Genomic DNA, 27066 nt, shown 5'->3' with positions numbered 1-27066 from the left:
AGGGCAGGCAGGGTAGGCGAGCCAGGCAGACAAGGCAGACAGGGCAGGCAGACAGGGCAGACAGGGCAGGCAGACAGGGCAGGCAGGGTAGGCGAGCCAGGCAGACAAGGCAGACAGGGCAGGCAGACAGGGCAGGCAGGGTAGGCGAGCCAGGCAGACAAGGCAGACAGGGCAGGCAGACAGGGTAGGCAGGGCAGGCAGACAGGGCAGACAGGGCAGGCAGGGTAGGCGAGCCAGGCAGACAAGGCAGACAGGGCAGGCAGACAGGGCAGACAGGGCAGGCAGACAGGGCAGGCAGGGTAGGCGAGCCAGGCAGACAAGGCAGACAGGGCAGGCAGACAGGGCAGACAGGGCAGACAGGGCAGGCAGACAGGGCAGGCAGGGTAGGCGAGCCAGGCAGACAAGGCAGACAGGGCAGGCAGACAGGGCAGGCAGGGTAGGCGAGCCAGGCAGACAAGGCAGACAGGGCAGGCAGACAGGGTAGGCAGGGCAGGCAGACAGGGCAGACAGGGCAGGCAGACAGGGCAGGCAGGGTAGGCGAGCCAGGCAGACAAGGCAGACAGGGCAGGCAGACAGGGTAGGCAGGCAGACAGGGCAGACAGGGCAGGCAGACAAGGCAGGCAGGGCAGGCAGACAGGGTAGGCAGGGCAGGCAGACAGGGCAGACAGGGCAGGCAGACAAGGCAGGCAGGGCAGCAGGTGTGCTGATTTGTTACCGGCGTCTGCCGCTATGCAAGTAACACAAAATCATCCCTTCGTTTCGACCGTTGTCTCTCTCTCTCGCTCTGTCTCTCTCTCGAACTGTCTCTCTCGCTCCGTCTCTCTCTCTCTCGCTCTGTCTCTTGAGAGCGTCTGTGCCCACCCCCGGTGGTGGAGGTTTTTGCCGCCTGTCAGGGTGACGTTTGTACGCGGAGATCGCTCAGCGATCGGAGAGCGAGGGACCCCCCCCCCCCCCCCGAGCCCACCCTCTCTAAGCCGCGAGCTGCCCAGCCACTCAGCGAATCTCTCCTCACCCTCACCCACAGCTTCACCAGAAACCCTCACCACGGGGTCACCCAAACCCTCACCACGGGGTCACCCAAACCCTCACCCACGGGGTCACCCTCACCCACAGGCCCACCCTCACCCCCCGCAAGGACCCCCATGCTTTGGCGCTTCCGTTGCGCTCGTCCCTCGACTCGTCCCTCGACTCGTCCCTCGACTCGTCCCTCGACTCGTCCCTCTGCTCGTCCCTCCGCTCGTCCCTCGACTCGTCCCTCGACTCGTCCCTCGACTCGTCCCTCCGCTCGTCCCTCCGCTCGTCCCTCGACTCGTCCCTCGACTCGTCCCTCGTCTCGTGCCTCTGCTCGTCCCTCGACTCGTCCCTCGGCTCGTCCCTCGACTCGTCCCTCGAGTCGTCCCTCCGCTCGTCCCTCCGCTCGTCCCTCCGCTCGTCCCTCGGCTCGTCCCTCGACTCGTCCCTCGTCTCGTGCCTCTGCTCGTCCCTCGACTCGTCCCTCGGCTCGTCCCTCGACTCGTCCCTCGACTCGTCCCTCGACTCGTCCCTCGGCTCGTCCCTCCGCTCGTCCCTCGACTCGTCCCTCGGCTCGTCCCTCGACTCGTCCCTCGACTCGTCCCTCGGCTCGTCCCTCCGCTCGTCCCTCGACTCGTCCCTCAGCTCGTCCCTCGACTCGTCCCTCGTCTCGTCCCTCTGCTCGTCCCTCGACTCGTCCCTCGACTCGTCCCTCCGCTCGTCCCTCGACTCGTCCCTTGACTCGTCCCTCGACTCGTCCCTCGACTCGTCCCTCCGCTCGTCCCTCGGCTCGTCCCTCCGCTCGTCCCTCGGCTCGTCCCTCCGCTCGTCCCTCGGCTCGTCCCTCCGCTCGTCCCTCGGCTCGTCCCTCGACTCGTCCCTCGGCTCGTCCCTCGACTCTTCCCTCCGCTCGTCCCTCCGCTCGTCCCTCGACTCGTCCCTCCGCTCGTCCCTCGACTCGTCCCTCGACTCGTCCCTCGGCTCGTCCCTCCGCTCGTCCCTCCGCTCGTCCCTCGGCTCGTCCCTCGACTCGTCCCTCGGCTCGTCCCTCGGCTCGTCCCTCCGCTCGTCCCTCGGCTCGTCCCTCCGCTCGTCCCTCGGCTCGTCCCTCGACTCGTCCCTCGGCTCGTCCCTCCGCTCGTCCCTCGACTCGTCCCTCGGCTCGTCCCTCCGCTCGTCCCTCGACTCGTCCCTCGACTCGTCCCTCGGCTCGTCCCTCCGCTCGTCCCTCGACTCGTCCCTCGGCTCGTCCCTCGACTCGTCCCTCGTCTCGTCCCTCTGCTCGTCCCTCGACTCGTCCCTCGACTCGTCCCTCCGCTCGTCCATCGACTCGTCCCTCGACTCGTCCCTCGACTCGTCCCTCGACTCGTCCCTCCGCTCGTCCCTCGGCTCGTCCCTCGACTCGTCCCTCCGCTCGTCCCTCGACTCGTCCCTCGACTCGTCCCTCGGCTCGTCCCTCCGCTCGTCCCTCCGCTCGTCCCTCCGCTCGTCCCTCGGCTCGTCCCTCGACTCGTCCCTCGGCTCGTCCCTCGGCTCGTCCCTCCGCTCGTCCCTCGGCTCGTCCCTCCGCTCGTCCCTCGGCTCGTCCCTCGACTCGTCCCTCGGCTCGTCCCTCCGCTCGTCCCTCGACTCGTCCCTCGGCTCGTCCCTCCGCTCGTCCCTCGACTCGTCCCTCGACTCGTCCCTCGGCTCGTCCCTCCGCTCGTCCATCGACTCGTCCCTCGACTCGTCCCTCGACTCGTCCCTCGACTCGTCCCTCCGCTCGTCCCTCGGCTCGTCCCTCGACTCGTCCCTCCGCTCGTCCCTCGACTCGTCCCTCGACTCGTCCCTCGACTCGTCCCTCCGCTCGTCCCTCGGCTCGTCCCTCGACTCGTCCCTCCGCTCGTCCCTCGACTCGTCCCTCGACTCGTCCCTCGGCTCGTCCCTCCGCTCGTCCCTCCGCTCGTCCCTCCGCTCGTCCCTCGGCTCGTCCCTCGACTCGTCCCTCGGCTCGTCCCTCGGCTCGTCCCTCCGCTCGTCCCTCGGCTCGTCCCTCCGCTCGTCCCTCGGCTCGTCCCTCGACTCGTCCCTCGGCTCGTCCCTCCGCTCGTCCCTCGACTCGTCCCTCGGCTCGTCCCTCCGCTCGTCCCTCGACTCGTCCCTCGACTCGTCCCTCGGCTCGTCCCTCCGCTCGTCCCTCGGCTCGTCCCTCCGCTCGTCCCTCCGCTCGTCCCTCGTCTCGTCCCTCTGCTCGTCCCTCGACTCGTCCCTCGACTCATCCCTCCGCTCGTCCCTCGACTCGTCCCTCGACTCGTCCCTCGACTCGTCCCTCGACTCGTCCCTCCGCTCGTCCCTCGGCTCGTCCCTCCGCTCGTCCCTCCGCTCGTCCCTCGGCTCGTCCCTCGACTCGTCCCTCGGCTCGTCCCTCCGCTCGTCCCTCGACTCGTCCCTCGACTCGTCCCTCGTCTCGTCCCTCGACTCGTCCCTCGACTCGTCCCTCTGCTCGTCCCTCCGCTCGTCCCTCGACTCGTCCCTCGGCTCGTCCCTCGACTCGTCCCTCGGCTCGTCCCTCCGCTCGTCCCTCCGCTCGTCCCTCGACTCGTCCCTCGGCTCGTCCCTCCACTCGTCCCTCTGCTCGTCCCTCGACTCGTCCCTCGGCTCGTCCCTCCACTCGTCCCTCCGCTCGTCCCTCCGCTCGTCCCTCGACTCGTCCCTCGGCTCGTCCTTCGGCTCGTCCCTCTGCTCGTCCCTCGACTCGTCCCTCGACTCGTCCCTCGGCTCGTCCCTCCGCTCGTCCCTCGACTCGTCCCTCGACTCGTCCCTCCGCTCGTCCCTCCGCTCGTCCCTCCGCTCGGACCGAGCGTTCGGCGCAGCCCCGAGGACCGCCGCGCGCGTCGCCCCTGGTTACTGCGGGGGGGGGGGCGGGGGGGGGTTACAACCGGGGGAATATCCATGAAGGGGGAGGCAGGGAACGCATTAGCGGCGGAGGGAGCGGCGTCCGTGCGGGCCCGAGATGAGGAGGGAGCGGAGGGAGGATGGAGGGATGGAGGGAGTGGGAGGAGGGAGGGAGTGGGAGGAGGGAGGAAGGATGGAGGGAGGATGGAGCGGAGGGGGAGGAGGAGGGAGGGAGCAGGAGGGAGTGGAGGAGGCAGGGAGGAGGGTGGAGGAGGAGGGAGGGAGGGAGGGATGGAGCAGGAGGAGGGAGGAAGGAGGATGGAGTGGAGCCGGGAGGGAGGATGGAGTAGAGGAGGGAGAGAGGATGGAGGGAGGAGGGGAGGATGGAGTGGAGGAGGGATGGAGGAGGAGGAGGAGGGAGAAGGATGGAGTGGAGGAGGGAGGATGGAGGGGAGGAGGGAGAGAGGATGGAGGGAGGAGGGGAGGATGGAGTGGAGGAGGGATGGAGGAGGAGGAGGAGGGAGAAGGATGGAGTGGAGGAGGGAGGATGGAGGGGAGGAGGGAGGGAGGATGGAGGGAGGAGGGAGGGAGCGATGGAGGAGGATGGAGGGAGGAGGGATGGAGGATGGAGGAGGGAGGGAGGAGGGAGGGATGGAATATGGAGGAGGAGGAGGGAGGGAAGAAGGAGTGGACAAGGAGGGATGGATGGAGGAGGAGGAGCGAGGGAGGGATGGAGTGGAGGAGGAGGGAGGGAAGAAGGAGTGGAGGAGGAGGGATGGAGTGGAGGAGGAGGAGGTTAGGGAGGGATGGAGTGGAGGAGGAGGAGGAGGGATGGAGTGGAGGAGGAGGAGGAGGGAGGGATGGAGTGGAGGAGGAGGAGGAGGGAGGGATGGAGTGGAGGAGGAGGCATCGGCGCTTTATGAGCTGCGTCGTCGCGGCCGCACGCGATGCAGACCGAGTGCCGCTCTCAGGCTGCGCGCCGCTTTTTCACGGCGCTCCTCGAACCCCGCGGTGCGTTTTCTTTCGACCCAAATGCAGCAAAGGCAAGAACACGACAGGATGAAGCTGACGTGGGAGGGAGGAGGGGGGGGGGGTGAAAGCAAATAAATAAATAAACACAACGGAGAGCGTTGCGTTTACTTGAAGCAGAGCCTCCCTGTTATGTTATTCATTCCGTCTGTTTTATTTATTTAAGGAATAAAAACAAATATAACAATATAAACACAAGCTCGCTCACTCGCTCGCTCGCTCCCGTGTTTGTTTGTTTGTGCACACTGGTGGAACGAATGCTGCGGCAATTTTCTCCAGCTGTCTCACCCCCCCGCCGCTGCCGCCTACCCGCACCCGACACTTTACATTGAGTCCAGGTTGGCTCTGAAAGTAAAAAAAATAAAATAAATGTTGTAGGCGATGAAGTATCACGTGGGTGCGTGTGTGGGAGCGTGGGAGCGTGGGTGCGTGCGTGGGTGGGTGGGTGCGTGCGTGGGTGCGTGCGTGCGTGGGTGGGTGGGTGCGTGCGTGCGTGGGTGGGTGCGTGCGTGGGCGCGTGGGTGGGTGCGTGCGTGGGTGGGTGGGTGCGTGCGTGGGTGAGTGGGGAGCGTGCGTGGGTGGGTGGGAACGTGGGTGGGTGAGTGGGAGCGTGCGTGGGTGGGTGGGTGGGAACGTGGGTGGGTGCGTGCGTGGGAGCGTGCGTGCGTGGGTGCGTGCGTGGGTGCGTGCGTGGGAGCGTGCGTGCGTGTGTAATCACAGAACTTTGTCGGCTGGGGAGCGCGGTGGTTGTTTGGTGGATCGATCCGAGTCGTGCGGGGAGCAGCGGTGTCGCCGTTTACGTGGGTGCCGCTCCTCCGCTAACTGCGCTTGCTGTTAGCGGTGTGGGCTGTACGGGGGAGGGGGGGCGGTCAGGGGGGGGGGCGGTCAGGGGGGGGGGGGTCAGTGGATCTTTGTCTTCGGAGTGGCGGGTTCGAGATTCCGTCGCGCTACGAACACGGCGCCCTGAGTTCGATTCCCCCGCTCACGGCCACCCAACGCCGGTGGTCATTTTTCTGAACCTGTCCCGGGCCTTCCCCACCCCCTCTCCCCCTTTAGGTCGACTCAGCCTCAAACGAGTGTCTGGTGCGCTGTGTAGCAAACATCGCCATTAGGGGAGACAAAGGCGGCCGGGCGTGGAGCTGGCCACCCACCCCCCTCGTGCGCCGTGCTGGGCCCTCTTCGGTGCTCGCGAACAGCACTTGCCCCAAGAAGCAAGCTGAGGCTACACGGGGAATCTTTGTCTTTGTGTGCGCGTCTGTGCTCGCCGACCCCACCGCCACCTGTTCTGTGCCGGCCTCCCCCCAGGGCGCTGCCGCTTGCTCGTGACAGCACTTGCCCCCAAAAAAAGTATGCGCGAGACCACACGGGTGACCTTTGCCTTTGTGTGTGTGTGTGTGTGTCCGTGCCGGCCCTCAGCGCCCGCGCGCTTCCTGCGCACGCCGGCCGACCAGGTGGGGGTGTCGGGCGGCGTGGCTTCCTTCGTTTGCCAGGCCACCGGCGACCCGCAGCCCAACATCACCTGGGCCAAGAAGGGCAAACGGTTGACGTCCCAGCGCTTCGAGGTGAGCGTCGTCCCCCCCCCCCCCCCCCCCAACGCGCCACGGTGGCTCAGAGATGTTGACTACCTCGCCTGGTGTACAGGAGGTCGTGGGGTCGATCCCGACCCTGACGATGCCTGCTGCTGTGTATTTGGAGTTTGCGTGTCTTTCTCTCTCTCTCATCATCGCCACGGTGGCTAGGAGATGTTGACTACCTCGCCTGATATGCAGGAGGTCGTGGGTTCGATCCCGACCCTGACGATGCCTGCTGCTGTATATTTGGAGTTTGTGTGTCTCTCTCTCTATCATCATCATCACGGTGGCTAGGAGATGTTGACTACCTCGCCTGGTCTACAGGAGGTCGTGGGTTCGATCCCGACCCTGACGATGCCTGCTGCTGTATATTTGGAGTTTGCGTGTCTCTCTCTCATCATCATCACGGTGGCTAGAAGATGTTGACTACCTCGCCTGGTATGCAGGAGGTCGTGGGTTTGATCACGACCCTGACGATGCCTGTATTATATTCGTAGTTTGCGTGTCTCTCTCTCATCATCATCACGGTGGCTCGGAGATGTTGACTACCTCGCCTGGTATGCAGGAGGTCGTGGGTTTGATCACGACCATGACGATGCCTGTATTATATTCGTAGTTTGCGTGTCTCTCTCTCATCATCATCACGGTGGCTCGGAGATGTTGACTACCTCGCCTGGTATGCAGGAGGTCGTGGGTTTGATCACGACCCTGACGATGCCTGTATTATATTCGTAGTTTGCGTGTCTCTCTCTCATCATCATCACGGTGGCTCGAAGATGTTGACTACCTCGCCTGGTATGCAGGAGGTCGTGGGTTTGATCACGACCCTGACGATGCCTGTATTATATTCGTAGTTTGCGTGTCTCTCTATCATCATCAACAAATTATACTGAAATCTTGACCCAAAGTTTTCGTTGGCTGCAGGAATTCATAGTCTTTGGGTCTTTGGGGAAAGTCGCTGTGTCTGTCACCACCTGAAGAAGGACGCTTGTGTTGCGCCCGAAACGTCGTGCTTTAATTTAGTTGTTTTCATTTTAATTTATTTTGGGGGGTTTTTTTCACCTAAGTGACTTTACCAAAAACACCAAAAAGTATGGATCCTTGCAGTGACGAAAACTTGAAATCTAGCATCACGTAGGTAGGTTCAAAAGAATAACACGAACAAAAAACGACGACGTTTCCGTCGCATTAGGTGGAGAAACGGGGGATCTGCTTCTTCTTCGGTGGGGGAGAAGGAGGAAGAGGAGGAGGAGGGAGGATGGGGGTGCCATTTCCTCGTGCGATTATTTCAGACGTCATTACCGTTGTTTGGAACCCTGGCAGGTGAATCGAGGCGGTAATATCACAACAACAACAACGACGAAAACGATTATTATGAACGGCGAGAGTTATTAGTGCCATTCCGGCCTCTCACCCCTCCCACCCCCCGCTCCGACTCTCGCTGTGCACGTGTCTTGTGCCACGCGTCGTATTTCACTTATAAATGAAACGCACGTCGGGTGACGAACCCTTTTAACACAATGCGAATTAATGAGCACTCGAATGCTTCGTGTAAACAGACCCTGGCCCCCTACGCCTGCAATAATTTCTAGCTTTAACAATTTGTATTTTTTTTTACGTTTTTATTATATATTCATTTTTTTTTAATAGCTCTCTCTCTCTCTTTCTCTGTGTGTGTGTGCGGTAGTAATTTGCTAATGCGCTGCAGGTGGTGGCGGAGGTGGTGGTTCAGGATAGAGCACCGTTTGGTTTAATCAGCAAACGTCACTCCACCTCGTACACCTCACCCCACCTCACCCCAGCTCACCCCACGTCACCCCACCTTACCCACCCAACCTCACCCCAACTCACCCCAACTCACCCCACCTCACCCACCCCACCTCCACCTCACCCCACCTTACTCCACCTTTCCCACCTCACCCCAGCTCACCCCACCTCACCCACCTCACCCCACCTCACCCACCTCACCCCACCTCATCCCAGCTCACCCACCTCACCCACCTCACCCCACCTCACCCACCTCACCCCACCTTACTCCACCTTTCCCACCTCACTCCAGCTCACCCACCTCACCCACCTAACCTCACCCCACCTCACCCCACCTCACCCACCTCATCCACCCCACCTCACCCACCCACCCAACCTCACCTCACCCACCCTCACCCCACCTCCCCTCACCCCACCTCACTCTACCTCACCCACCCACGCCGCCTCACTCCACCTCACCCACCTCACCCCACCTCCCCTCACCCCACCCACCTCACCCCACTTCACCCACCTCACCCCAGCTCACCCCACCCCACTCTACCTCACCCACCCACGCCACCTGTTCCCCCTCACCCATCTCACCTCACCCACCTCACCCCACCTCCCCTCACCCCACCACACCCACCTCCCCTCACCTCACCCCATCTCACCTCACCCACCTCACCCCACCTCACCCCACCTCACCCCACCCCACTCTACCTCACCCACCTTACCCACCTCACCCCATCACCCCACCTCACCCCACCTCACCTCCCCTCACCCCACCACACTCTACCTCACCCACCCACGCCGCCTGTTCCCTCTCACCCCACCACCTTTCACCCCACCTCCCCTCACCCCACCACACTCTACCTCACCCACCTTACCCACCTCACCCCATCACCCCACCTCACCCACCCACGCCGCCTGTTCCCCGAGCGTTTCACGAGATCCCCACATCCTCGCGACCACCTGCTGGAGCTTTGGCAAATATCCTGGAAATTATATATTTAAAAACATGTTTCTTGACTGAACCACGCGGTTGTTTTAGAGTATTTGGCTCCTGCTATACATTGCCGCGCGACTATCAAGACCACCTTCGTTGTAGCCGCCGCTTTGTGGCAGGCCGGTTCGCTTCTGAGAAAGGGGCCGTGGAAAGCTTCGCTGGGCCTTACCTGGTGCCACTGCGAATGAAAACGCTCCACAACTCCCTGGCCTGTCGCCTCGTGAGGCTCCATGTTGTCGCTTTCGTCGTCGTCGTCGCAAGTTACCGGCGAAGCGTCGCACGGTACCCGAATTGTAAACGTCGCTGTGGGTCTCTTGTGTTTTACCCTCCGACACACGACGACCGGTTAGTGGCTGGGCCGGTGACGAATCGGCCACCTTGTTTGTTTTTTATTTGCGCGACCAGCCCCCTCGCTTGCTTGGCCGCGTCGGGCGGTGGCGGCTTTGACGGCGCACGTCCGTATCCACGCCGATCCAAACCCAACAGACGGCCGTCATATCGTGGAAGGGAACGTAAAATGGCGTCGCGATGCGGCGGGTGATTTCATTTCTTCCCGAACTGCTCTTCGTGTGCTTACCCTGTCACCACCACCCCCACCCCCACCCCCCTCACCACCCTCACCACCCTCACCACCTCGCCAGGTGATCGAGTTCGACGGGGGAGCGGGCTCTGTGCTGCGGGTGCAGCCCCTGCGCACGGTGCGCGACGAGGGCTCCTACGAATGCATCGCCTACAACAACCTGGGGCAGATCCCGGCCGCCGCCAAACTCACCGTGCTGCGCGGTGAGACAGTGGCGCCCGCTTGCCCGCCCCACCACCACCACTACCACCACCACCGCCACCACCACCACCACCACCACCGCCGCCACCACCGCCGCCACCACCACCACCGCCACCACCACCACCACCGCCGGCAAACTCACCTTGTGGCGCGGTGAGACAGTGGCACCCGCTTGCCCGCCCACACCACCACCGCCACCACCCGCCACCCGCCAAACTCACCGTGCTGCGTGGTGAGACAGTGGCACCCGCCTGCCCGCAGCACCACCACCGGCGGGCGGCCAACGTGCGGCAGCGGTGGGGGGGGCGACACACACGCACGCACACATACACACACACACACGCAAACACACTCAAACACACGTCCACATACGCACACACGCACACGCGCACACACACAGTGGCGGCGGTGGAGGTGGTGGTGGCCGGAGACAGCGGAGCAAGTAGGTTTCTACACCGGGGGGGGGGGGGGGGGGGTCGAGGTCGAACCCGCGACCTCCTGTAGACCAGGCGAGGTAGTTAACATCTCCCAGCCACCGCGTGTGTGATGTAATTACGCTGCCGACGGCAAAAGACAAACGCCTCGGCAACTCACGAACTTTCGCGTGAATTACGCGCGTTCGTATTACATTGAATTAGTTTTCTTTAAATGTACTATTTTTATATAGACATATCTCCCGCGGATTGTTTTTAATAGCCACGAGGAGGATGATGACGACGACGATGAACATCGATGCCATTTCCCGTCGAGACTCCCGGCCAATCTGGGATGTGTTGGCAGCTGATTCCTTCCACGGCAGTGACTCTTCTTCTTACCCTGGGGGTGTGGCGAGATGCCCTCCCTGGGCGCGTGTGCGAGACGTGGGCCAGATGTTTATTTTTGTCGAGGGTAAATCATCGAGCACGGGACGCGCCGGTTACAACTCACCTGGCTTCGCCGACACCCTGCGTGTTTATTCACCGATACCCTGCGTGTTTATTCATCGACACCCTGCGTGTTTATTCACCGATACCCTGCGTGTTTATTCACCGACACCCTGCGTGTTTATTCACCGACACCCTGCGTGTTTATTCACCGATACCCTGCGTGTTTATTCACCGACACCCTGCGTGTTTATTCACCGACACCCTGCGTGTTTATTCACCGACACCCTGCGTGTTTATTCATCGACACCCTGCGTGTTTATTCACCGATACCCTGCGTGTTTATTCATCGATACCCTGCGTGTTCATTCATCGATACCCTGCGTGTTCATTCATCGATACCCTGCGTGTTCATTCATCGATACCCTGCGTGTTCATTCATCGATACCCTGCGTGTTTATTCACCGACACCCTGCGCGTTTATTCACCGACACCCTGCGTGTTTATTCATCGATACCCTGCGTGTTTATTCACCGACACCCTGCGTGTTTATTCATCGACACCCTGCGTGTTTATTCATCGATACCCTGCGTGTTTATTCATCGACACCCTGCGTGTTTATTCACCGATACCCTGCGTGTTTATTCATCGATACCCTGCGTGTTTATTCACCGACACCCTGCGTGTTTATTCATCGACACCCTGCGTGTTTATTCACCGATACCCTGCGTGTTTATTCATCGACACCCTGCGTGTTTATTCATCGACACCCTGCGTGTTTATTCATCGACACCCTGCGTGTTTATTCACCGACACCCTGCGTGTTTATTCACCGACACCCTGCGTGTTTATTAACGCTGCAACATTTTGTTCTGGCGATTGAGAACGGAACGAAAGGGGGTGCAAGGCTGCAGTAAAAGGTTAAGAACCACTGCTATAGAGGGGGGGAGGGTGGGGGGCTCGCTCCCCCGCCGCCCCACCCTCTCTGTCTCTCTCTCTGGAGCTGCCTCTCTCGGAGGCTCCTTTCCACCAGCAGTGGAGTGAGCAAAGCAGTTGCAGGCACTGCGGCCTTTACCTCCCCGGGTTTCTCGGGGCGGGGTACGACATTGGGACTCGCCCGCGCCCTGAGTCTGAGCCTGCGTGTGGGTTTGTTTTACCGAAGCGAGAGTGAACCGAAGGGGCTGCAAGGCTGCGGTCGAGGCTACGACCGATGCTCGCCGCGCCGGCGGCGAATCGTGAACCCGGTGGGGTCACGGCGGTTGTGAATTTGGCAATCCGAACGCTTTTATTTTTTGACGCCCGCGCGCTCCCGGAGCGTCGCTTCCCTTCGCAGGGGTTCTTCCCGTGGATCGCACTGACGGCTGCCCCCCCCCCCCCCCCCCGTGTGCGCTGACGCGGAAATTCGCCTGGCTCGGTTGCCGTTCGTTTCTACGTTCGCAGGTTTCTCCGGGCCGGCTCGCCTGCTCCAGCTCCCGCGACGCGTTCGAAACAGCGCGTGCGGTGCGCAAATCCCCGCCCCCCCGATTTGCGTGAATCCTGCCATCGGCGGTGTTCGCGGGCAGCTGTCCGCGCTGTCGCGTCTGCTGGATGCACCTTGCCACTCCTCCGCCCTAGCACAACCTCGAAATGTTTCATTCCACGCTGGGCGGTCGTAGCAGCGGGGAGTGGGGGGGCCGGGCCCCCCCTTCTCGAGTGTGGCGCCTAAGGTCCGGAACTCTCTTCCGCCCGCCCGCCCGCCGGCCGGCGCTCAGATTTCCTGCCGAGCACCGAACAAGTTCAGTGAAGTTGAACACGTGGGAGGCTTTGGCGACCAACACAGTATCATCCGTACCGCAGGTTGTTTTGGGTGACATGGCGTAGATGTATTAATGTGATAATTGTTTTTTTACCCTTCTATCTGGCAACAAAACTGACACCTTTTTTACAAGGAGTCACGTTTGCATAGACCACAATACCTGCAGCCATAATGCAAACAAAAAACACAACTCTGATAATGTATGCACTGTCCTTGAAGTTGATTGGTCCACACCGGAGACAGCTTTCCTTAGAGCCTAGTCTCACATGGGTTGGACCAGATGACGCCAAAAGGCGCGTAACTCAAAGACAATGCACCGGTATTGTAGGTCTATGCAAACATGACTCCTTGTAAAGAAGGTGTCAGTTTTGTTGCCAGATAGAAGGGTAAAAAACCAATTATCATATTTTTTACTGGCAAATGAGGTTCCAATGGTGTAAATGCTAACCCCGAGCTCTCATACTCTGATGGTGCATTGTCTTTGAGTTGTGCGCCTTTTGGCGTCATCTGGTCCAACACCATGTGAGACTAGGCTCTAAGAAAAGCTGTCTCGGGTGTGGACCAATCAACTTCAAGGACAGTGCATACATTATCAGAGATATGTTTTTGTTTGCATTATGGCTGCAGGTATTGTGGTCTATGCAAACATGACTCCTTGTAAAAAAGGTGTCAGTTTTGTTGCCAGATAGAAGGGTAAAAAAACAATTATCATATTTTTTACTGGCAAATGAGGTTCCAATGATGTATAAATGTGTCGTTGAACCCACCGCCACCCGACACAGATTGACAAATCTGTCCGTCGCCTGATGAAGCTGGTTGTAATTACTGGCGACAAACGTCATGGTGCTCAGATTGTAAATGTCGTGGCTTTGCACTGCGACAGAGCGGTGTGATGATGTGCTAGTAACGAATTGGCATGTTCTGTTTACGGGACAAACCTCACTAATTGGCTGTGTCAGGTCGTGGCGGGTTTAACGACACGTTTATATATTTACGCGATCAAACGCAAAATAAAACATGTATTATGGAAGTTCAGGAAACTCTGCAATACTCATTATTTTTCCCTTTTAGCTTTTGCCTCATTTTGATAGGAATATTTTATGGGTGTCTCGATTTTCCAAGGTAGGGCCACCTTCGCTCAATTGAAACTGCGGGGAGCGAGTTTTTGTTTTTACTCAAAAAATAAATTGAAGCGATGAATTAATTTTCATCTTCTTGGTTCTTTCGGAAAAGTCACGTAGAAGGGAAATAATAAAATAAAAAAATAAAATATAATAAAATCATTCTCACGACGTTTCGGTGAGGACGGCTGCTTGCGTTTGTAGCGGAAACGTCGTGAGAATTATTTAATTATGTTTTATTTTTATTATTTTATTATTTCCCTTCTACGTGACTTTACCGAAAGAACCAAGAAGATGAATCCCTGCAGTCACGAAAGCTTTAAATCGAAATTTAATTCATTTTCATTTCGCCTTTTATTTTTTTTTACCGAAAGAACCAAGAATATGAATTGCCGCAAGTCACGAAAGTTTTAAGTCGAAACTCAAGCACCACGTTCGTCGATCACGTTGCCTTGAGGGGTAGGTGACGTTTCAGGCAATGGCCCTTCCTCAGAGGACAGATAGAGAGAGAGAGAGGGCCATTCTACTACCTCTATGGCCTTTCTTTCTCTGCGTGTGCGTGTGTGTGCTCTGAAGAAGGGCGATTACCCGAAACGTCGCCCGTTGTATCGTTTTCCTACTAAGGGCCGCACGCACACAACGGCGGCGGCGGTGGTGGTGTTGTCATTATTGACGGATGTGCTCAATTTGTTGTTGTTGTTATTTTGTGCATCACCGCCAACGCTTGCAGCAGCAGCAGCAGCATCGTCGCCGCCACCACCAGATATATAATGTGCGTGCGTGTGTGAGCGTGATTTCTCACGGTTGCCGCCGGGCTTCAAAACGCGATTTGAATTCTGATGGTATGGACGGGCTCGCTCCGTCGATGCTCATAATGTGCTGTTACGGATGCAGGAAAGTTGCTTTCGAACGCTGGCAGACTTCGTTTTTTTTTTACTTTGAATATCTTATATTTTTTGCTCGCACGAAGCCCGAGCCTAACTCGATTTGCGATAGCCCCACGCCGGGAGATGGCCCTACACGCGGGTGCCGTCGCTGCATCGCGCGCTTATTTCGTCGCGAGATTCCAATGGTGAAAAATTGCATCTCGGAAAGTGGAAAAGAAAACAACGAAAATATCGAGAAATTATGCCACGGTGGCTAGGAGATGTTGACTACCTCGCCCGGTGTACGGGAGGTCGTCGTAGGTTCGATCCCGACCCCCGACGCCTGCTGCTGTATATTTGGAGTTTGCGTCTCTTTCTCTCTTCATCATCACGGTGGCTATGAGATGTTAACTACCTCGCCTGGTGTACAGGAGGTCGTGGGTTCGATCCCGACCCTGACGCCTGCTGCTGTATATTTGGAGTTTGCGTCTCTCTCTCTCATCATCATCACGGTGGCTATGAGATGTTAACTACCTCGCCTGGTGTACAGGAGGTCGTCGTGGGTTCGTTCCCGACCCCCGACGCCTGCTGCTGTAAATTTGGAGTTTTGTTTTCCTTCCCCCCGGCACCTCCGACTAGCACGGTTGGCTACGCACGGTGCGATAGAAGTCCGTACATGCGTACGCATTCGCAGCCTAAGAAAAAACAACGACAAAAAAAAATGAGGAGTGCGTGGCGTTAGCCCAACTTCGACGATTGCGACGGGGGCAGGCCCTGGGCATCCATCCCTCCTGGGCGTCGCGAATCGGAGGTCAACCGCGATCGGCGTGGCGCTCTCTCTCTCTCTCACGCTCGCGATCACCGCCGCCTCTTTTTCTTCTTCTTATCCCGGGAAGACATCGCTCGCTCGCTCGCTCGCTCTCTCATCGCGCTCGCACGCTCCCCGCCATGCATTATTTAACAAACTCTAAATGAATTAACACGCCGCCTTTCGATCCAGCTACTGCGCCTGAAGGTGAACTATAGGCAAGAGGCAAAGGAATGTCACTCTTGGCTCACACATCACCCCGGCCACCTTCACCCCACCTCCACCACACCCAACCTCCACCCCACCACCTCCACCCCACCACCTCCACCCCACCACCACCCACCAGCCCTACCCCCGCTGCATCCCTCGCCCACCCCCAGAAAACACAAAGATCCCCCGTGTAGCCTTAACACCCTCTTGGGGCAAGTGCGGTGAGCGAGTGAAGCACCTACGAAGGAGGTATTCAGGAGGTCCGTTGGTTCGATCCCGACCCTGACGCTGTATATTTGTAGTTTGCGGTGTCTCTCTCTGCCCACATGGTGGACGCATGGATTTTTCTCCGGGTCACTCCGCTTCCCCCCCCCCCTCCACGTTTAGAATCAACGTCACGGCGTTGATTCTCAATGGCTGATGCTGTCAATTTCCACGTGATGATGATGATGATCATGATGATGATGATGATCATCATGATGATGATAAGCCCACTTCGTCGAACTATCATTTGCGACGGCCTGGTCGCTTCTAAATAAGAGCTATTTAGCTCAGCGGGCCTTACCTGGTAAAAATAAATAAATACGTTTCTCTTATTTATAACTGGCACGTAATCTGAATAAATCAAATCACACGCTCTGTGCGGACCGCGTGATGGATGCGGGTAATCCGCGCTGCGCGCTTATTGATTGGCCGGCGGGAGTCGAAAGCCGAGTTTGCTCTTGACAATCCTCCCCTCCCTCTTTCCTTTCTCCCTCTCTCTCTCTCTCCTCTCTCCCTCCCTCATCTCTCTCCGCCTCTCTCTCTCTCTATGTTCCACGTGGCCGAGACGCCTCCATCCCTGAAGCAAAGTGCAAGCTACTCACGTGGTTTGCCTGCAACCCACGTGGTTTGCCTGCAATCCACGTGGTTTGCCCGTAACCCACGTGGTTTGCCTGTAACCCACGTGGTTTGCCTGTAACCCACGTGGTTTGCCTGTAATCCACGTGGTTTGTCTGTAACCCACGTGGTTTGCCTGTAACCCACGTGGTTTGACTGTAATCCACGTGGTTTGCCTGCAATCCACGTTGTTTGCCTGCAAACCACGTGGTTTGCCTGTAATCCACGTGGTTTGCCTGCAACCCACGTGGTTTGCCTGCAATCCACGTTGTTTGCCTGCAACCCACGTGGTTTGCCCGTAACCCACGTGGTTTGCCCGTAACCCACGTGGTTTGCCCGTAATCCACGTGGTTTGCCTGTAACCCACGTGGTTTGCCTGTAACCCACGTGGTTTGCCTGTAACCCACGTGGTTTGCCTGTAACCCACGTGGTTTGTCTGCAACCCACGTGGTTTGTCTGCAACCCACGTGGTTTGCCTGTAACCCACGTGGTTTGCCTGTAACCCACGTGGTTTGCCTGTAACCCACGTGGTTTGCCTGTAACCCACGTGGTTTGCCCGTAACCCACGTGGTTTGCCCGTAACCCACGTGGTTTGCCTGTAATCCACGTTGTTTGCCTGCAACCCACGTGGTTTGTCTGCAACCCACGTGGTTTGCCTGTAACCCACGTGGTTTGCCTGCAATCCACGTTGTTTGCCTGTAACCCATGTGGTTTGTCTGCAACCCACGTGAGTTGCCTGTAATCCACGTGGTTTGCCTGTAACCCGCGTGGTTTGCCTGTAACCCACGTGGTTTGTCTGCAACCCACGTGGTTTGCCTGTAACCCACGTGGTTTGCCTGTAATCCACGTGGTTTGCCTGTAACCAGCGTGGTTTGCCTGTAACCCACGTGGTTTGCCTGTAACTCACGTGGTTTGTCTGCAACCCACGTGGTTTGCCTGTAACCCACGTGGTTTGCCTGTAACTCACGTGGTTTGCCTGTAACCCACGTGGTTTGCCTGTAATCCACGTGGTTTGTCTGCAACCCACGTGGTTTGCCTGTAACCCGCGTGGTTTGCCTGTAACCCACGTGGTTTGCCTGTAATCCACGTGGTTTGCCTGTAACCTGCGTGGTTTGCCTGTAACCCACGTGGTTTGCCTGTAATACACGTGGTTTGCCTGTAACCCACGTGGTTTGTCTGCAACCCACGTGGTTTGCCTGTAATCCACGTGGTTTGCCTGTAATCCACGTGGTTTGTCTGTAACCCACGTGGTTTGTCTGTAACCCACGTGGTTTGACTGCAACCCACGTGGTTTGCCTGCAACCCACGTGGTTTGTCTGCAACCCACGTGGTTTGCCTGCAACCCACGTGGTTTGTCTGCAACCCACGTGGTTTGCCTGCAACCCACGTGGTTTGCCTGTAATCCACGTGGTTTGTCTGTAACCCACGTGGTTTGCCTGCAACCCACGTGGTTTGTCTGCAACCCACGTGGTTTGCCTGCAACCCACGTGGTTTGCCTGTAATCCACGTGGTTTGCCTGTAATCCACGTGGTTTGTCTGCAACCCACGTGGTTTGCCTGCAACCCACGTGGTTTGCCTGTAATCCACGTGGTTTGTCTGCAACCCACGTGGTTTGCCTGCAACCCACGTGGTTTGCCTGCAACCCACGTGGTTTGCCTGTAATCCACGTGGTTTGCCTGTAATCCACGTGGTTTGTCTGTAACCCACGTGGTTTGTCTGTAACCCACGTGGTTTGCCTGTAACCCGCGTGGTTTGCCTGTAACCCGCGTGGTTTGCCTGTAACCCACGTGGTTTGCCTGTAACCCACGTGGTTTGCCTGTAGCCCACGTGGCTGCTGGCAGATGCCCCACCTGTGCCCCTCTACCGCGTTTTGGTCGACCCCGGCGCTCCGCTCGCCTGCCGTGAGCGCCGCTCCTCTGCCCTCCCGTCGTTGTTGTTGTCATTGGGAGGGCGACGGCCTCCAAAGTGACCGGTAGCCTCCTTCTTTCACGAGCCTCCTCCTCCAGGAGGCCGATCCTGACACCGCTGGTGACCCGTCACCGGCAAGTCACGGGTCGGAGCGGCACTGCGTCGGAGCGGCACGGCGTCTGTCGGATCCAGCGATCGGCAAACCCCTGTTGCGGTGCTGACTGTCGCCAACTCGAATTTCGATGTAAAGCTTTCGTGACTGTAGGGATTCATCTTCTTGGTTCTTTCGGTAAAGTCACGTAGAATGGAAGTAATAAAATAATAAAAATAAAACATAATAAAATACAATTCTCACGACGTTTCGGCCACAACGCAAGCAGCCGTCCTCAGGTGAAGAACAGGTCTGTCGGGAAGACAGCGTCTGAATATGAATCCCTGCAGTCATTTCAGACGCTGTCTTTCCGACAGACCTGTTCTTCACCTGAGGACGGCCGCTTGCGTTGTGGCCAAAACGTCGTGAGAATTATTTAATTAAGTTTTATTTTTATTATTTTATTATTTCCATTCTACGTGACTTTACCGAAAGAACCAAGAAGATGTCGCCAACTCGTTTCTTGAGAACCGCCCTCGGTCCTTCGCCAACCCAACGCACCGTCCGGAATTAGCACGCGACGGTTGGCGATGCAGCGTGCTTACACGATAGATCGGGGGTGCAAATGGGTTTCTTGAATTTTAGCGAAGTTGTGCTTTGTTCGTCGTAGTTGTTTTTCGTGAGCGCTTGGGGAGGGTCGGGGGGTGAGAGAGGAGAGACGATGGCGATGGTGGCGGGGAGGGAAGCGGTGCGAGGGATCAAGCAGAGGTGACCTGCGGTGTGGTGAGCGGGAGGTTGACTGAGTGGGTGAGTGGGTAGGTGAGTGGCTGGGTTAGTGTGTGGATGGGTGATTGGGTGGGTGGGTGAGTGGGTTGTTGAGCGAGTGAGTGGGTGAGCGAGTGGCTGGGTGAGCGAGTGGCTGGGTGAGTGTGTGGGTGAGTGAGTGAATGAGCGAGTGGGTGGGTGGTTGAGTGAGTGAGTGGGTGAGTCAATGAGCGAGTGGGCGGGTGGTTGAGTGAGTGGAGGAGTGAGTGGGTGAGTGAGTGGCTGGGTGAGTGAGTAGCTGGGTGAGTGTGTGGGTGAGTGAGTGAATGAGCGAGTGGGTGGGTGGTTGAGTGAGTGGTTGAGTGAGTGAGTGGGTGAGTCAATGAGCGAGTGGGTGGGTGGGTGGTTGAGTGAGTGGGGGAGTGAGTGGGTGGGTAAGTGAATGGGTGGGTGGGTGAGTGGTTGGGTGAGTGAGTGAGTGAGTGAATGAGCGAGTGGGTGGGTGGTTAAGTGAGTGAGTGGGTGGGTGAGTGAATGAGCGTGTGGGTGGGGAAGTGGGTGGGCGGCTGGTTGAGTGAGTGAGTGGAGGAGTGAGTGAGTGGGTGAGTGAGTGAGTGAGTGGGTGAGTGGATGAGTAAATGAGCGAGTGGGTGGGCGGGTGGGTGAGTGGGTGGGTGAGTGCTTGAGTAGGTTAGTGAGTGGATAAGTAAATGAGCGAGTGGGCGGGTGGGTGGGTGAGTGCTTGAGTGAGCGGGTGGTTCCTGGCGGTTACAGTGAGTGGCTGGGTGGATGAATGAACGAGTAGGTGGGTGAGTGGTTGGGTAGGTGAATGAACGAGTAGGTGGGGGAGTGGTTGGGTAGGTGAATGAACGAGTGGGTGGGGGAGTGGTTGGGTAGGTGAATGAACGAGTAGGTGGGGGAGTGGTTGGGTAGGTGAATGAACGAGTAGGTGGGGGAGTGGTTGGGTAGGTGAATGAACGAGTGGGTGGGGGAGTGGTTGGGTAGGTGAATGAACGAGTAGGTGGGGGAGTGGTTGGGTAGGTGAATGAACGAGTAGGTGGGGGGAGTGGTTGGGTAGGTGAATGAACGAGTGGGTGGGGGAGTGGTTGGGTAGGTGAATGAACGAGTAGGTGGGGGAGTGGTTGGGTAGGTGAATGAACGAGTAGGTGGGGGAGTGGTTGGGTAGGTGAATGAACGAGTGGGTGGGGGAGTGGTTGGGTAGGTGAATGAACGAGTAGGTGGGGGAGTGGTTGGGTAGGTGAATGAACGAGTAGGTGGGGGGAGTGGTTGGGTAGGTGAATGAACGAGTGGGTGGGGGGAGTGGTTGGGTAGGTGAATGAACGAGTAGGTGGGGGAGTGGTTGGGTAGGTGAATGAACGAGTGGGTGGGGGAGTGGTTAGGTAGGTGAATGAACGAGTAGGTGGGGGAGTGGTTGGGTAGGTGAATGAACGAGTAGGTGGGGGAGTGGTTGGGTAGGTGAATGAACGAGTGGGTGGGGGAGTGGTTGGGTAGGTGAATGAACGAGTAGGTGGGGGAGTGGTTGGGTAGGTGAATGAACGAGTAGGTGGGGGAGTGGTTGGGTAGGTGAATGAACGAGTGGGTGGGGGAGTGGTTGGGTAGGTGAATGAACGAGTGGGTGGGGGAGTGGTTGGGTAGGTGAATGAACGAGTAGGTGGGGGAGTGGTTGGGTAGGTGAATGAACGAGTGGGTGGGGGGAGTGGTTGGGTAGGTGAATGAACGAGTAGGTGGGGGAGTGGTTGGGTAGGTGAATGAACGAGTAGGTGGGGGAGTGGTTGGGTAGGTGAATGAACGAGTGGGTGGGGGAGTGGTTGGGTAGGTGAATGAACGAGTGGGTGGGGGAGTGGTTGGGTAGGTGAATGAACGAGTAGGTGGGGGAGTGGTTGGGTAGGTGAATGAACGAGTGGGTGGGGGAGTGGTTGGGTAGGTGAATGAACGAGTAGGTGGGGGAGTGGTTGGGTAGGTGAATGAACGAGTGGGTGGGGGAGTGGTTGGGTAGGTGAATGAACGAGTAGGTGGGGGAGTGGTTGGGTAGGTGAATGAACGAGTAGGTGGGGGAGTGGTTGGGTAGGTGAATGAACGAGTGGGTGGGGGAGTGGTTGGGTAGGTGAATGAACGAGTAGGTGGGGGAGTGGTTGGGTAGGTGAATGAACGAGTGGGTGGGGGAGTGGTTGGGTAGGTGAATGAACGAGTAGGTGGGGGAGTGGTTGGGTAGGTGAATGAAACGAGTGGGTGGGGGAGTGGTTGGGTAGGTGAATGAACGAGTAGGTGGGGGAGTGGTTGGGTAGGTGAATGAACGAGTAGGTGGGGGAGTGGTTGGGTAGGTGAATGAACGAGTGGGTGGGGGAGTGGTTGGGTAGGTGAATGAACGAGTAGGTGGGGGAGTGGTTGGGTAGGTGAATGAACGAGTAGGTGGGGGAGTGGTTGGGTAGGTGAATGAACGAGTGGGTGGGGGAGTGGTTGGGTAGGTGAATGAACGAGTGGGTGGGGGAGTGGTGGGTAGGTGAATGAACGAGTAGGTGGGGGAGTGGTTGGGTAGGTGAATGAACGAGTGGGTGGGGGAGTGGTTGGGTAGGTGAATGAACGAGTAGGTGGGGGAGTGGTTGGGTAGGTGAATGAACGAGTGGGTGGGGGAGTGGTTGGGTAGGTGAATGAACGAGTAGGTGGGGGAGTGGTTGGGTAGGTGAATGAACGAGTAGGTGGGGGAGTGGTTGGGTAGGTGAATGAACGAGTGGGTGGGGGAGTGGTTGGGTAGGTGAATGAACGAGTAGGTGGGGGAGTGGTTGGGTAGGTGAATGAACGAGTGGGTGGGGGAGTGGTTGGGTAGGTGAATGAACGAGTAGGTGGGGGAGTGGTTGGGTAGGTGAATGAACGAGTAGGTGGGGGAGTGGTTGGGTAGGTGAATGAACGAGTGGGTGGGGGAGTGGTTGGGTAGGTGAATGAACGAGTAGGTGGGGGAGTGGTTGGGTAGGTGAATGAACGAGTAGGTGGGGGAGTGGTTGGGTAGGTGAATGAACGAGTGGGTGGGGGAGTGGTTGGGTAGGTGAATGAACGAGTAGGTGGGGGAGTGGTTGGGTAGGTGAATGAACGAGTGGGTGGGGGAGTGGTTGGGTAGGTGAATGAACGAGTAGGTGGGGGAGTGGTTGGGTAGGTGAATGAACGAGTAGGTGGTGGAGTGGTTGGGTAGGTGAATGAACGAGTGGGTGGGGGAGTGGGTGGGTGGTTGAGTGAGTGAGTGGGTGAGTGAATGAGTGAGTGGGTGGGTGGGTGGCTGAGTGAGTTGAGGAGTGAGTGGGTGGGTAAGTGAATGGGTGGGTGGGTGAGTGGTTGGGTGAGTGAGTGAATGAGCGAGTGGGTGGGTGGTTAAGTGAGTGAGTGGGTGGGTGAGTGAATGAGCGTGTGGGTGGGGGAGTGGGTGGGTGGTTGAGTGAGTGAGTGAGTGGGTGAGTGAATGAGTGAGTGGGTGGGTGGGTGGCTGAGTGAGTTGAGGAGTGAGTGGGTGGGTAAGTGAATGGGTGGGTGGGTGAGTGGTTGGGTGAGTGAGTGAATGAGCGAGTGGGTGGGTGGTTAAGTGAGTGAGTGGGTGGGTGAGTGAATGAGCGTGTGGGTGGGGGAGTGGGTGGGTGGTTGAGTGGGAGTGAGTGGGTGGGTGGTTGAGTGAGTGAGTGGGTGAGTGAATGAGTGAGTGGGGTGGGTGGGTGGCTGAGTGAGTTGAGGAGTGAGTGGGTGGGTAAGTGAATGGGTGGGTGGGTGAGTGGTTGGGTGAGTGAGTGAATGAGCGAGTGGGTGGGTGGTTAAGTGAGTGAGTGGGTGGGTGAGTGAATGAGCGTGTGGGTGGGGGAGTGGGTGGGTGGTTGAGTGAGTGAGTGAGTGGGTGAGTGAATGAGTGAGTGGGTGGGTGGGCTGAGTGAGTTGAGGAGTGAGTGGGGGTGGGTAAGTGAATGGGTGGGTGGGTGAGTGGTTGGGTGAGTGAGGTGAATGAGCGAGTGGGTGGGTGGTTAAGTGAGTGAGTGGGTGGGTGAGTGAATGAGCGTGTGGGTGGGGGAGTGGGTGGGTGGTTGAGTGAGTGAGTGGGTGAGTGAATGAGTGAGTGGGTGGGTGGGTGGCTGAGTGAGTTGAGGAGTGAGTGGGGTGGGTAAGTGAATGGGTGGGTGGGTGAGTGGTTGGGTGAGTGAGTGAATGAGCGAGTGGGTGGGTGGTTTAAGTGAGTGAGTGGGTGGGTGAGTGAATGAGCGTGTGGGTGGGGGAGTGGGTGGGTGGTTGAGTGAGTGAGTGGGTGAGTGAATGAGTGAGTGGCTGGGGGAGGGAGTGAGTGGGTGGGTGGGTGGGTGAGTGAGCGAGTGACCGGGTGGGTACGGGCGGTTACAGTGAGTGAGTGGGTGGGTGAATGAACGAGTAGGTGGGGGAGTGGTTGGTTGGGTGAATGAACGAGTGGGTGAGCGACTTCAACACACGCACGTACGTCGAATAGCTGAGTTCACACGAGCGTACGGAAAAGGTGTCATGGGGGGGGTGAGGCAAGAAATGGCATTGGGGTAGGCGGGGGGCGAGGTGCGGTGGGTCTCACGCCAGGGGCTCTGCACCGCGGTGGCAAGCGGCGGACCGCCACCGCTTTAATGGGAGGCAATTAATCCCCAGCCGCCTTTGATCGCTATTTTTAACACCGCCTGACACCCTCCGGCGGCCCGTGATGAATAGGGAAACGTTGGGGGTCTGCCCGGGTGGCTGGGGTTTTGTGAGGGAGGGTGGGGGGGTGAGTGAGTGGGGGTGTCGTGGTGGTGGTGGTTGTTGTTGTGTTGAGTGTGTGGGTAGGTGTATGTGGAGTGAGTGGGTAGGTGTGTGTGGAGTGAGTGGGTAGATGTGTGTGGGGTGTGTGTGTGTATGTGTGTGTGGAGTCAGTGGGTAGGTGTGTGTGGAGTGAGTGGGGTAGGTGTGTGTGTGGAGTGAGTGGGTAGGTGTGTGTGTGGAGTGAGTGGGTAGGTGTGTGTATGGAGTGAGTGGGTAGGTGTGTGTGTGGAGTGTGTGGGTATGGGTGTGTGTGGAGTGAGTGGGTAGGGTGTGTGTGTGGAGTGTGTGGGCAGGGCTGTGTGTGGAGTGAGTGGGTAGGTGTGTGTGGAGTGAGTGGGTAGATGTGTGTGGGGTGTGTGTGGGTAGGTGTGTGTGTGGGTAGGTGTGTGTGTGGAGTGAGTGGGTAGGTGTGTGTGTGGAGTGTGTGGGTAGGGCTGTGTGTGGAGTGAGTGGGTAGGGGTGTGTGTGTGGAGTGAGTGGGTAGGTGTGTGTGGAGTGAGTGGGTAGATGTGTGTGGGGTGTGTGTGTGTATGTGTGTGTGGAGTGAGTGGGTAGGTGTGTGTGTGGAGTGAGTGGGTAAGGGTGTGTGTGGAGTGAGTGGGTAGGTGTGTGTGTGGAGTGTGTGGGTATGGGTGTGTGTGGAGTGAGTGGGTAAGGGGTGTGTGTGGAGTGTGTAGGTGTGTGTAGAGTAGACTGGTACCGGCTGTGGTCGGCCTCTGTGGAGGAGGAGGCTCGTGAAGGACGCTGCTGCTGCTACTGGGCAGTTGGAGGCAGTCGCCCTCCATACAACAACGGAAGGGGCAGAGGAGCGACGCTCACAACAACGAGCGGAGCGCCGGGCGGGTAAAACGCAGCGAGTTGGCACAGTAGGGGGCACAGGTGGTGCAGCGGCTACTCATCTCAGTCAGTCAAGCCATTGCACATGCTGGGTCTGTCCCGTGACCTCATGCCAGCGGGCGTTCGACACTTCACGTGGCCTTAAAGTGCACGTAGCCTGGCACAAGCGCCGTGGTGACGTCACCGCCACTTCGTGGCGAATGGCGGTTGTTGTTGTGTGTGAGCACTGGGGAGACAAAGGCGGCCGGGCGTCGTCTGTGTGAGTCTGTGGGTCTTTGCGTGAGTCTGTGGGTCTCTGCTGTGAGTTTATGGGTCTCTGTGTTAGTCTATGGGTCTCTGCTGTGAGTTTATGGGTCTCTGTGTGAGTCTATGGGTCACTGTGTGAGTCTATGGGTCACTGTGTGAGTCTATGGGTCTCTGCATGAGTCTATGGGTCTTTGCGTGAGTCTGTGGGTCTCTGCTGTGAATTTATGGGTCTCTGTGTGAGTCTATGGGTCTCTGTGTGAGTCTGTGGGTCTCTGCGTGAGTCTATGGGTCTTTGCGTGAGTCTGTGGGTCTCTGCTGTGAGTTTATGGGTCTCTGTGTGAGTCTGTGGGTCTCTGCGTAAGTCTATAGGTCTTTGCGTGAGTCTATGGGTCTCTGTGTGAGTCTATGGGTCTCTGTGTGAGTCTATGGGTCTCTGTGTGAGTCTATGGGTCTCTGTGTGAGTCTGTGGGTCTCTGCGTAAGTCTATGGGTCTTTGCGTGAGTCTATGGGTCACTGTGTGAGTCTATGGGTTTCTATGTGAGTCTGTGTAATGTATGCCGAACTTCTTTCGCACCATACGTAGCCAACCGTGCCAACTATCGGTGCGGGGGGGGGAAGGACAACAAAAAAACTCAGACGCAAAAATCCGTTCAATGTATTTGCAAGGCCCTGCATGGGATTGTGGCGCTCGAGTTGTATTGCGATGGAGCCGATTACCGCCGCTTCTCAACTGAACCCAAAGAGTGACCGACGGCGAGGAAGCCGGGCGAAAGGCCGCGCGTCGAAGGGGACGGGCTGACGATGCAGGCGGCAGTGCGCAGGAGACCGGCGCTGTTTGGACACACATCCGCGGTGGGATGGACAGCCGCAGAAAAAATTTTAAGGTCGTCGTCGTCGTTGTTGTTGTCGTTCGGTAAGAATGGGAAGGAACCGGGAAGAGAGGTTAGACCTCGAACAGAGAACGGGGCTTGATGGCGACGACACCGCCGGAGATCGGTGCGCCAGGCAAGAACGTGGCCGTGACGCATTATGGCACTGCAAGACAGAGAGAGGAGGAAGTGGAAACAGCAAAAATTAACCCGTAAAAACAAAGTTTTTCACTATAAATCCTTTATATGCGTGGTGGCTAGAGTCCTCTCGTCCTCTGGCTTGAGATGGCTGCCACCTATGGGTCAGATGATTGCCTGCCACCATTAAGCAATTGGTAATTAAATATAATTAATATTTTCCTAAAAGTGTAAAAATTTTCACGAAAATAAATGGTCACGCACAACGAGTCTGTGTGCAAAGTGTCAGCTCGATTGGATCACGGGAAGTGGGTTAAAAAACGACCGAAAGATTTGCACGGTCGTAAGCGCGCAAGCAAGCAAGCAAGTGAACTTAATATAAAGGATTTAAAAAGACGCCGACACCTACTACTGCGGCTACTACGGGGGCTACACGCCTCATGGGTCGCGATGATGATGATGATGTTTATACGGTGCTCGCTAACAGCACTTGCCCCAACAGAGGTGGGCGGGCGGGCGGGCGGCGCGGGGGGGGACTTTGTCGTTGTGCTCGTGCGTGCGGTGTGGGTGGTCGCGCAGGCCGTGTCCACAGCAGGGGGTGTGTGGGGATCGGTTAATGTGTTTAATTAGCGGCTAATTAGCGCCGGGGCGAGAGCGAGAGCGGCCTAGGAGGTGGTGGTGGTGGTGGCACGGCCATCAGAGAGCCACGGACCGCACGCCTCCTTACCCCCTGGGTGACTCTCTTCTGGGCAGCTCGGAGTCCTCAGCTGTCTTGACTTCGCTCTGCACGGAAGGGGGTACTGCCGCTGTGGCTAGGAGATGTTGACTACCTCGCCTGGTATACAG

At 57.8% G+C, this 27066-nt stretch overlaps 1 protein-coding gene across 1 annotated transcript in view; it reads left to right on the top strand.

Moving 5' to 3' along the window:
* Positions 1-27066, top strand: part of LOC144734362 (receptor-type tyrosine-protein phosphatase S-like) — a 232586-nt gene that overhangs the window by 31641 nt on the left and 173879 nt on the right. The window contains 2 exon segments of the mRNA XM_078616477.1: positions 6331-6476; positions 9879-10020. Coding sequence (XP_078472603.1) covers positions 6331-6476; positions 9879-10020 — 288 coding nt within the window.

The sequence above is a fragment of the Lampetra planeri genome, chromosome 3 (genome assembly GCF_965212315.1).
Source record: "Lampetra planeri chromosome 3, kcLamPlan1.2.h2, whole genome shotgun sequence".
NCBI lineage: Eukaryota > Metazoa > Chordata > Hyperoartia > Petromyzontiformes > Petromyzontidae > Lampetra > Lampetra planeri.
The sequence above is the reverse complement of the archived record's forward strand: the minus strand, read 5'-3'. Positions and strand labels throughout refer to the sequence as shown.